General features: G+C 40.2%; 1 protein-coding gene across 2 annotated transcripts in view; it reads right to left on the reverse strand.

Moving 5' to 3' along the window:
* Window positions 1–12,713, reverse strand: part of RGS6 (regulator of G protein signaling 6) — a 905,069-nt gene that overhangs the window by 796,515 nt on the left and 95,841 nt on the right. For both annotated transcript variants that reach the window (XM_073609698.1, XM_073609699.1), the window contains exon 2: window positions 5,693–5,789. In XM_073609698.1, coding sequence (XP_073465799.1) covers window positions 5,693–5,770 — 78 coding nt within the window. In that variant the 5' untranslated portion in view covers window positions 5,771–5,789. The remainder of the gene's footprint in view (window positions 1–5,692; window positions 5,790–12,713) is intronic.

Below are 12,713 nucleotides of genomic sequence, written 5' to 3' on the forward strand. Positions count from 1 at the left end.
TTTGCACTCCGTACAAGGATTGATACTAGGCATTGTAGGTCTAATGCAATAAATATGCTATAACATTTTGCCATTTATGGACACCTTGAAACACAGTATGGATGGGCATTTTTTAATCTTGTTAATGCTTTGCTGAAAAAAAAAGAGTATCATGTTAGTAAGCATGTCAAAATATAAGCAATTTTTTTTCCTGATGAAGAAGTGGAGCGCTGCTTCAAAACCTGTAATTTTTAACAGTTGAATAAAGTTGAACATGTGATAATGGCAGAAACCTGGAGTGTATGAGATGTGAGACTCATTGTACAGCACACCTGTTACTGACCTGAGTTTTCCTGCTGCCCATGTGGCAACACTAAGGGTTCCATTTATAGAGAGGTGCTATGTCTTAAAAAGGCCATATTGCTGCTTAATACTTTTGTACTAGATTGTTTGTTTATGATTACAAAAGCAGCTCCACCGTTAAGATCATACTTGATACAACTTTGTCAAACCTCTTTTGACATACCAGAGCCGAAATCCTCCATCAACTCAGTGGTGTTCTTTTGATACATGTGTTTCATAAAGTAAAGAAATCAGTATTAAAACCACACATCTAGCATTTTCAAAATAAGAGTCATGCTTGTTGTACATGGTACTCTTTAGACTACAAAAAGCTAAGTAGTCTATGGGGTTGATTTACTAAAACAGGAGAGTGCAAAATCTGGTGCAGCTGTGCATCAGCCAATCAGCTTCTAACTTCAGCTTGTTCAATTTAGCTTTGACATATACAAATACCGAGAAGCTGATTGGCGTATGCAGAGCTGTACCAGATTTTGTTTTTAGTAAATCAACCCCTATGCATTTAACAGAGAAAGTACACTCCTGTTCAATGCATAGTTTATTATAGTGATGATGAACTAAACTGCATAAGAGGCTGGCTGTTGTTAAGCATAAAAATATAGGTTTATCATACTGTCAACGGAGCTTTTAATCTAATAATATTAACATGCCAGCAGTGATTCATCAAGATCCATTAAGTGATGACACTGTTCATTCCAGCTATAGATCTTATTTTAATCAGTGGGAGTTATGGGCAGTTGGTCAGACTCATCTTGAAGGACCACCAATAAATAATTTCTGGAAAGCTTTGTAAATCACTAAACACTACCTAAGCAGTATTGAAAAATGGTCACATAGTAAAGGCCTTAATAATTCCCTTTATAACATTACAAAAATGACCGCATGTGTCTATGATGTCTCTGAAATTCTGACATCCAAACCAGCAGATCTGAAAGTCAGCAGCAGGAGCTCCTCACATTCTTCCCTATTCAGCCCAACATAGCTAAAGGCGATACGTAAACATATTGCTTATCAGGGTGTCAGGATCTGAATTATATACTATTTGCATATTATCTGTGCCCAGTTTGAAAAGAAAAGTTGACAACAGTGTTCAGACCAAACATTTCAGAAGCTCCTTGTTTTAAAACAATACCCTGATCTGCATTTGGACAGAAGAAATGAAGAGAGAGACTATCAGTTTCCAAGACTTCATAATGCCAGCAATGATATTTCTTCTTTCATTATGACAAGTTCTTTTCCCTGACAGTCTCAATCACAGGTTTTATTTCTTGCAGGAATTCTTACAGAAATAAAAATGCCACTAAGTGATTCAGCTACCAGTGAAGGCACAAAATACCCATAGTCAGGAAACGGTTAAGGGTTTCACCACACACACACACACACTCCCCAAGAGTCACCAAAGAGAAAGTAGGGCACTGCAGTACAGTACATGCTGAAATATATAATCTGTATGGTTGTTCTAATGTGTCCATGTAAACTGTCACAATTACAGGAAAAGCAATGATTTACTACACATGCCAACTCCTTGATTTGACATTGAAAAATGTTTGAGGATTGAAATGTGTTGAAATATGCCCTAGTGATGAGTAAATAATCTGATGGCTTCTTGTCCATCTATCATAGCATGTACAATACAATCTAGTCAGCACAAAAATGTAATATAAACATGAGATAAAATCAGTCAACAGGTATAAACTATAAAGCATAATAGTATAGTAGTCTTATAAAGTATAATAAGTATGAATTATTCATATCAAAAGCAAAACAAAAAAGACAAAAGAAGATGCATGAAATTATGTGACAAGATTTAACCAAACTGTGCAAACAACAGAATTAACACTTGAATAAAAATATACTTCTGAAAACAGCCCATGAATATATTAAAGCAGTATGAAGTTTCAAAAAAATAACTCAATGCAGAGTATCCAAGAACAAACACAAAATTTGACCAATACTTCATTAAGATATATCAAATATCGACTGAAAATTGGAGGAAGACACAAGCTGAAAATGACTGCAAAATGATCAATTTCTTAAAGTTGAATTCCTAGAATGACCTGTATTGCATACATACATTGATCCAGCCAGGCACAATGTAAGTATGCATATTTTACCTGATGGGCTGCTGGGAAAGGTGGAAATCACTGGAGTAGTCAGGGTTACTACAATGATAGCTGCAATCATCCAAGTCTTGCAGGGGTTCTGTGCGAGCGGCTCCCCCTCTGCATACATAATACAAAGGGTTGCTTGCTCAGCACTATTGCCAATCATAGAACACATTATATGTTTTTCAATTAATACAAGGTATTCTCTGACTGGACAAGATGGAGGAGGGGTGATGATGTCAGGATCTATACCTTGTTCAATCAGAGAATGCCTTGTATTCATCGAAAAACTTATGAATGGTCGCAGTGCCAAGCGAGTGAACCCCCCTATAGTTACTGTGCAGAAAGTAAACCTCTTGCACAGGACCCGGAAAACTGAATAACCCAAAATATTAGCCCACAGTGTCTCTGGGATATGTTCACTGTCCATTCCAGTTGTCTATGTATAGACCAGTGTTTCTCAACCTTTTTTCAGTCAAGGCACACTTTAAAATTATGCACAATCGCGAGGCAACCCAATTTAAAATGCAAAAAGCAAATTTATAGTATGCAGCGGCATCTACACACGAAAGACACCCATCATTAGAGGTGATTCATTCTTTGCACACTGGTACAGGCTAGTATTTTAGCGTACTTCATTTCTTTTCTCCTTCAGTTTCTTTCCCTCACTAATTAACATGATTTTAGTGCTGACAGAGAGGGACAGGGTAGGGGCAAACAAGGAAGTTGTCAGGCACCCAACATCATCTATATTAACCTAAGACAGTACTGGTTGTTAGGGCGCCAGCAGCTAGACTACATGGTTCCTTAGGTTGTAATGCTGCACAATAAAAAACTGTGGCTTTGTGTAATAAAAAGGTAGGCTTGATCTGGCTTGTTAACAATTTTAGGACAATATCAGGCAATATTAGGTAATTTTAGGCGTTTTGTATTTTTAGGCATTTTGCCAAGGCACCCCTGAAGAACCCAGATGACAACCCTTGTTGAAAAAGGCTGGTATAGACCACCAAAATGAAAGTACCATATGTGGCCAGTATACTGAGCATATCCTGATCCAACACCATCTATATCTATTCTAAGGTTAAGAACCACAGTCAAAGGAACTGCTCAGCCACTCAGGTATAATGTGTAATCAGTAAGATCTGTTTATTGAACAAATAAAAAAGTAGTATTGAACCATGTCCTTATGCAGATGCAACAAATAGACTTATATTCTTCCCATTGGCTCTGTGGTGTGTAGTTAAGCGCCTCCAATGGAAAAAATAGGCGGGTTACCCCTTCCCAAGGTGGCCAATCCTAATAGGGGACACTCACCTAAGGTAGGCTGGTGGCTTCCGATCGCAGAAAGCAATGGAAGAAAGCTGGTGAATGAGCCAGGACAGCAATACCGGAAATGTTTCACCGGAAGTTGACCATCGCTGTAGTAGCTCTGACTATTACAGTGATTTTCAGCTTCCCCAGTGGCCCTTCAGACATGAAATGTGCATACTTATATCATGCCAAGCTGGACAAATGTAAGTATGCAATACAGATCATTGCTGGAATTCAGCTTTACGTTCTACATATATGGTGTTGATTTACGAAAGAAAAATGGAGTGTTTACTTTGCAAGGAAAGTTGCACTTTGCATGGGAATAAGCCCCAGAGCTTAGTGGATGCGGTGAAGCTTTGCTGACTTCCATCATCCAGTCATGCACAAGCAAAAATTATGTTTTCTTATTTTCTTGCACATGATTAGGTGTTTTTTGCAAAGTGAAAGTTCGCCACATTCACTAAGCTTTGGAACAAATTCCCTTGCAAATTGTAACTTCCCTTCCAATGTGAAAAGCCCAATTGCCTTTAGCAAATAAACTCCTTTGTGTCAATGGGCCTTCATTTACAATACTCAACTGAAAGAAAGAAGGCCAGAGTCTTAAACATATTAGAGAGTAAGTTCCTACAAAACAATTTTAATATTTATTCGTTGCATTATGCAGGACCCATATAGTAGCCATTAAAAATCCAACAGTCATTTCTCCAGACCATGGCTTGAAAGTAAAAGAAAAGTTCATTCTTTGCTTCTATGGACAGCAATACATTTTTAGAAAACATTTCTTTCTTCTCTTTTAGGAGTCCAGTAGCAAGGGTTCTTTTACACCTGGGTTCCTAGCTCTGTCCACCAGCCATGGCAATAACAAAAGTATCAACTGTTATTTTATATTTAAGAGAAAGAAGCATGGGAAATGAGGCTGCTGTCTTTGTTGAAACTGCAGAGAGGAGGTGAGAGGGGCAAAGGCAGGTACCCTTGGGGGATAACAGGCCTTCTGAACACACAAGAGAAATGAGAAGCCACTAAGTGATTCAACCACCAGTCATTTATCAATTTTAGGTCAACTTAGTATTTAAAGTGGGCCTCCACCCAAGCAAGCACTTGACTGAAATAATATATACGTTAACCTTTCCCTGCCAAAAAGATATGTAGTTCTGTCCTGCCAGTCTTTTAATATATACACATAAACATACTGCATAGCTTGGCAAATAACACCACTGTAGCCTATGTCAGCTTCCTCCTTAATAGACAATTAATCATTATCACCATAGACCTGATTGGTTGTCCAATGAGCATACAGGTGACAAAAGAAAACTGAAAGTTAAAAAAAAAAACCTCCCAGCTATGTAGTGTGGCGGAGGTGTATGGGTTGAAATGCTGGCTTTAGGGAATTGCATATATTTTGGTATTAACTTTTTGATTGCCGTTTGGTGCTCCTCGCAAACTTTTGAGACTGTTCACCAAGAACCCTACCAAATTTGCTCATGGCTGATTTTTTGTGTTTCTCTCCTCTCTAGACTAATTAACAGGCTCCTGAATAAGCAATCAATTGCGAAACATGTAGAGTTATTTCTGTTTAGTGTATTACAATTCAGGAACATTTCCCTGTTCAAGGGTATGCTTCTGAGTATCATGACCAATTCTAGAGAGACTTATTTAGCTTCTTGCATTTTAATTGCAATGTTTTAATATGTTTTTGTACTATGTGTTTAATAAAAATGTATATATATTTTTATAATTGGTGCCTATAAAGTCCATTTCTGCTGCCTCTATATTTAATTTACATATATTTTGGTAGGTAAAGCAAGTCATTTAAACCTATTTCAATTTTTTCTGGAATTCGGTATTGAAAAAGTAATGATATTTTATATATTTATCATATTATCACAAGGTTTTTGATCATTTTCAGCAGAGATGATAAGGAAAAGAAAGACTCTTACTTTTCTGTAGACAATCATGTTTGGAGTGTTATCCTCAGGATCTGTAACTCCAACACTTGAATCAGAAGACTGAGCCATGGTTGATTTTTCACTGACACTGCAATAATAAATGCAGAGCGGCACATGAGACAAGGTAAAGAAAACAGATTTAACAATACGCTGACATGATAATAATCTCATTTGTATTTTGTAAAATGCATATTGCTGTGAAGGAGGAGGTAAGGTCTGGGTGACGTTGTACTTGGTTCTTTCACTGATTACATTTTATGAATTTTGTTTAAAGGAAATGCAGAGTGTTTTCCTATATTTTTATGTATGAAATTTATTGAGGCGTAAAATATGTAATTGTAAACCATTTTTTAAATTCAGATAAATATAAGATGCTGTATATACAGTATATAACTAGTGTTAACAAAGAATGTGTTTTGGTCCAAACATAATTAAAATCATGGCAGCAACATTTTAAAAATGCTGCCAAGCACTGAAGTGGAAATGGGCCTTACATGAATAAATAGTGCCTGAGCTATTGAGGCACTGCTATTCATATAGCAGGGTTGCAGTAATGTTCCGTTGGAGAGACTGCTGTTATACATATATATAATTTTGAAACTATATGCAACTGAGTATTATGTTTTTAAAGGTTAGAAAAAGTTTAGGGATGTGTTATTTTGCTAGATAAAATAATTAAGTGCTGACATAGGTGTATACTGTAGATACACTATATTAGCAAAAGTTTTGGGACGCCAGCCTTTACACGCACTTGAACGTTAATGGCATCCCAGTCTTGGTCCATAGGGTTCAATATTAAGTTGGCCCACCCTTTGCAGCTATAACAGCTTCAACTCTTCTACGAAGGCTGTCCACAAGGTTTTGGAGTGTGTCTATGGGAATGTGTTACCATTCTTTCAGGAGTGCATTTGTGAGGTTGGGCACTGATGTAGACGAGAAGGCCTGGCTCGCAGTCTCCACTCCAATTCATCCCAAAGGTGTTCTACTCAGAACTCTGCGAAGGCCAGTCAAGTTCCTCCACCCCAGACTTGCTCATCCATGTCTTTATGGACCTTGCTTTGTGCACTGGTGCGCAGTTATGTTGGAACAGGAAGGGGCCATCTGTTCCCACAAACTTGGGAGCATGAAATTGTCCAAAATGTCTTGGTATGCTGCTGAAGCCTTGAGAGTTCCCTTCACTGGAACTAAGGGGCCAGGCCCAACCCCTGGAAAACAACCACACAGCATAATCCCCCCTCCACCAAATGATTTGGACCAGTGCACAAAGCAAGGTCCATAAAGACATGGATGAGCAAGTTTGGGGTGGAGGATCTTGAGTCCCAACCTAAACCTGATAGAACACCTTTGGGATAAATTAGAATGAAGACTGCAAGCCAGGCCTTCTCGTCCACATCAGTGTCTGACCTTACAAATGCGCTTCTGGAAGAATGGTCAAAATTCCCATAGACACGCCCCTAAACCTTGTGGACAGCCTTCCCAGAAGAGTTGAGCTGTTATAGCTGCAAAGGGTGGGCCAACTCAATATTGAACCGTACTGACTAAGACTGGGATAAAGTTCATGTGCATGTAAAGGCCGGCGTCACAATGCTTTTGGTAATATATATATATATATATATATATATATATATATATATATTAAATGTAAACAAACATTTAAACATTTTAAAATGTATTAAAACACGAAAACGTGGACAGTGTCAGTAGGGCAGGGGAAATCTGCACCACATAGGGTGATTAGGGTGTGCCCAGGCACATCCAACACACCCCTGTGTGCATGGCTATAGGTCCATACACACATGATACGAAAATCGGAAGTAAAATTTAATCCGACTAATGATTTGCCGTTTTTCGGATCGTTAGTATGGTGCTTTCGACAGCCGATTTTACGTACGACAAAAGCTGGATGTGCACACTATAAAATTGTAATTGTACATGAAAACAACGTCCGATTTTCATTTAATCAGTACAGTTTTCATCCGAAAAGAATCATAAGAGCAAGACTATGCATGCTCAGAAACGAAACACATAAAAAACTATTTAACACATTACGTCACTTCTGAAGTTGAATTCAATCGTACGAGAACATTCGTATGGTGAGTAACCTCTTCACTTTCGATATGAGACTAGCATGTAGCAAAAAACGGACGAACGTTCCTCCTAAAATCTGATCGTGTTTACGAGGCTTATGGGTGCTAAGGAATTCTGCACTGCTTTTCTGCAGTGAATTGCCCCAAACGTGTGTACCTTTCCTCTGCTGGTTATAAACGAATGTGAATGTCACTATGTATCTGACACAGATTAGCAGTTATCTACTTCCAAGTTTGCACTTCTTCCATATTACTGTACTTTTAAAAAGTATGAGACTTAATCCAGGTAAATTTGCTCAAAATCAAATTATTGCCTTAGGCCAATTTCACACGTGCGGACAGTATGTCCGTATTTCATCCACCCGTTTTCGGATGAAATACGGACGTACATACATCCCAATGGGATAGCGGGTGTCAGCAGATGCACATCCGCTGACACCCGATATCATCCGTCCCCGCTATGGTCCGATTCTGCAGACGGAGGAAAATCCTATTTTTCTATCTGTCTGCAGAGTGGATCAAATGAACATGTACAGATGGTCCGTGTTCATCTGATCCCCCCGTAGGGGAGAGCAGAGATCTGACAGGGCGGTCCCTGCACAATGTGCTGTCATCCGCCGGCTCAGCGTAAATCAACGGAGCGATCCCCGCTGAGCAAGCGGATGTTCATGGGGCGGATCATCACGGATCCGTCCTGTGTGAAAGGACCCATATACAGTATCTCACAAAGGTGAGTGCACCCTCACATTTTTGTAAATATTTTATTATATCTTTTCATGTAAAATCACTGAAGAAATGACACTTTGCTACAATGTAAAGTAGTGAGTGTACGGCTTGTATAACAGTGTAAATTTGCTGTCCCCTCAAAATAACACAACACACAGCCATTAATGTCTAAACCACTGGCAACAAAAGTGAGTACACCCCTAAGTGAAAATGTCCTAATTGCGCCCAATTAGCCATTTTCCCTCCCCGGTGTCATGTGACTCATTAGTGTTACAAGGTCTCAGGTGTGTTAAATTTGGTGTTATCACTCTCACTCTCTCATACTGGTCACTGGAAGTTCAACATGGCACCTCATAGCCAAGAACTCTCTGAGGATCTGAAAAAAAGAATTGTTGCTCTACATAAAGATGGCCAAGGCTATAAGAGGATTGCCAAGACCCTGAAACTGAGCTGCAGCACAGTGGCCAAGACCATACAGCGATTTAACAGGACAGGTTCCACTCAGGACAGGCCTCGCCATGGTTGACCAAAGAAGTTGAGTGCACGTGCTCAGCGTCATATCCAGAGGTTGTCTTTCGAAGAAAGACGTATGAGTGCTGCCAACATTGCTGTAGAGGTTGAAGGGGTGGGGGGTCAGCCTGTCAGTGCTCAGACCATACGCTGCACACTGCATCAAATTGGTATGCATGTCTGTCGTCTCAGAAGGAAGCCTCTTCTAAAGATGAAGCACAAGGTAGCCCGCAAACAGTTTGCTGAAAACAAGCAGACTAAGGGAATGGATTACTGGAACCATGTCCTGTGTTCTGATGAGACCAAGCAAAACTTATTTGGTTCAGATGGTGTCAAGCGTGTGTGGCGGCAACCAGGTGAGGAGTACAAAGACAAGTGTGTCTTGCCTATAGTCAAACATGGTGGTGGGAGTGTCATGGTCTGGGGCTGCATGAGTGTTGCCGGCACTGAGGAGCTACAGTTCATTGAGGGAACCATGAATGCCAACATGTACTGTGACATACTGAAGCAGAGCATGATCCCCTCCCTTCTGAGACTGGGCTGCAGGGCAGTATTCCAACATGATAACGACCCCAAACACACCTCCCAGACAACCACTCATCAGTGCCACCCATCAGGGCCCATCAGTGCCATCTTATCACTAACCATCAGTGCCACCTTATCTGTGTCCATCAGTACCACCTTATCTGTCCACATCAGTGCTGCCTTATCTGTGCCTATCAGTGCCGCCTAATCTGTACCTATCAGTGCCGCCTTATCTGTGCCTATCAGTGCCCATCAGTGCAGCCTATCAGTACCCACCAGTTCCGCCTCATCAGCGCATATCAATGAAGGAGAAAAATTACCTGTTTACAAACTATGATATATGATTGTTTAGCAAAAAATAAAAACCCCAGTAGTGATTAAATACCACCAAAATAAAGCTCTATTTGTGTGAAAAAAATGATAAAAATTTCATTTGGGTACAGTATTGCATGACCGCGCAATTGTCATTCAAAGAGTGACAGCGCTGAAAGCTGAAAATCGGTCTGGGCAGGAGGGAGGTTAATTACCCAGTAAACAAGTGGTTAATTAAATGGCTGTGATGTCCGATTCTGTCCATTACTTGTTTTAACTTCTTCCTGTCACAACCTACCTGTTTTGAGTTGCTACTTTCGTATTACCTTAATACGCACCAAACATGCAGCAAAAATGCAGCAAGCAGGAAACACATAGGATTTAAGGAGATGCTTTTTTCTTTCGCTTTTTTAACTGAAAAACTGATCAGTGTAAAAGGGCCCTTGAGCTGAACAAAAGCACATCAAAAACTGATCAGTGTGAAAGCATCTCAACATGGAGCAATCTTCACTGAATTTATTTGCCATTCACTTTGGTCATCTGGCCTCCCTTCCCTTCCTCTTTCTATAAGAGACATTATTCTGAAGATGACATTAACACACTGGACAATGGGTACTGTAGCCTCAGAATATCACCAGTAATTACAGGCATGAGACCAAGAGCATTTGCTGGGAAACCCAGGACAGCTGCCCCAGATATTCTGCAGCCATTGTAGTAATTCAGTAATCTATGGGATAGAAGAGACCTTGTCAACAACCTAAAAAATGCAAGTAAAAGCACAGAAAAAGCAAGCATTTTAAAATAGAAGTTCAGGAATTAAAAAAAAAAAAACAGTCATACTCACCTAGGTGAATCCAGGATCAGTCCTCAAAGACTGAGAAACAAATAATTAATCATTCAATTCTCAGTTTTCAGTGAGCAGAGGGCCAGTGACTGCCAGGCTCTCTGCATTGCCTCTTCGGCATTAACTGGAGCACTGGGCTGTGGAAGGGGCGGGAGCAGCTGGCTCAGGCTCAGGCTCTCAGGAGCTCGCTGAGAGGCTGAGTCAGCTACCAGTCAAGAATCTGGGTGGATCTCAACATTAAAGTTAGGATCTCTCCAGATGCCGAACCGGCTGAATGACATCAGCTGTCAGTAGACTTTAGCTGGCTGTCGGCTGATTACGGGTCACAGGAGTGCAGAACTAAAAGCACGCCTGTGCCCCACAGCAGAATAGGGCCTGAATAACTTTAGCACTACTTCTCCTTTAAATAAATGCTTACTTGCAGCATTAGTACAATTTTTGTTGACTTACAATGTGAACTTGCTAGGGAAACTGACACTTCAGTAAGTGTCAATTCTCTAGCACTCCCCCTTCCTCCTGCACATCATAGCCCTTTACTTTTCTGGTATTGTCTAATACTATCTGTGCTGATCTGCTTCACACCTCTCCTCACCTCCCTAAATTACTTTTAATGCAGCAACTGGGGGAGGAGCAAAGGAGGATATTATCCCACTCATCCTCCACAAAGCTTGACATTAACTGCTTGCCAATCGGCTCACACCGATATACGTCAGCAGAAGGGCACGTACTGACAGATTAACGTACCTGTACGTTGCCCTTAAAGAAGCTGTGATCGAGGGTCCCGCGGACTCGATGTCTGCGGGGATACCTGCGATCGTTTCACAGAGAGGAAAAATGGGGAAATGCTGATGTAAACAAGCATTTCCCCGTTCTGCCTAGTGACACTGACATTGATCACTGCTCCCTGTAATCGGGAGCGGTGATCAGTGTCGTGTCACACATAGCCCCTCCCCCCACAGTTAGAATCACTCCCTAGGACACACTTAATCCCTACAGCGCCACCTAGTGGTTAACCCCTTCACTGCCAGTCACATTTACACAGTAATCAGTGCATTTTTAATTGCACTGATCGCTGTATAAATGTGAATGGTCCCAAAATCGCTCCAAAAGTGTCCGATCTGTCTGCCCTAATGTCGCAGTCACGATAAAAATCGCTGATCGCTGCCTTTACCAGTAAAAAAAATATGAATAAAAATGCCATAAAACTATCCCCTATTTTGTAGACACTATAACTTTTGCGCAAACCAATCAACAAATGCTTACTGCGATTTTTTTTACCACAAATATGTAGAAGAATACATATCGACCTAAACTGAGGAAAAAAATGTGTTTTTATATCTTTTTTGGGCGTATTTACTATAGCAAAAAGTAAAAAATAATGCGTTCTTTTCAAAATTGTCGCTATTTTTTTGTTTATAGCGCAAAAAATAAAAACCGCAGAGGTGATCAAATACCACCAAAAGAAAGTTCTATTGGTGGGGAAAAAAGGACGTCGCATGGCTGCGCAATTGTCAGTTAAAACAACGCAGTGCCGAATAGCAAAAAGTGCTCTGGTCTTTGGCCAGCCAAATGGTCCGGGGCTTAAGTGGTTAAAATGCACATAACAGTTGTAGGACTGCAAATTTTAGCTGTACGCACCCACTCTGCTTGAGTGTCAGTGTCACTTAATCAGTGACTAAGCTCAGTACATTTTCTGATGCTGTCTATGGTACAGACCAACATCAGAACTATTAGATGAAAACAAAAAAGATCAATAAAAAATGTTATTTGAAAAAAAAAAAACTATACCAGAGTACTGAATTTTAATTCACAGCGGTCCAGCCAGTAAAATTTTCTTCTAACAGAAGTCTGAACCTCATGTTTGTGCTATGATTCATTTCCTTCATATCAGTGTCCTCATTCCCCGTTTCACATTAAAGCCCTCCCATTACACCAGCGTCTTTGTGTTCCCTTTCACAACACAGCCCTCCCTTTTACATAAGTGTTCTGTTTCTCTATTACCCCTTTA

The sequence above is a fragment of the Aquarana catesbeiana genome, linkage group LG13 (genome assembly GCF_042186555.1).
Source record: "Aquarana catesbeiana isolate 2022-GZ linkage group LG13, ASM4218655v1, whole genome shotgun sequence".
Classification (NCBI taxonomy): domain Eukaryota; kingdom Metazoa; phylum Chordata; class Amphibia; order Anura; family Ranidae; genus Aquarana; species Aquarana catesbeiana.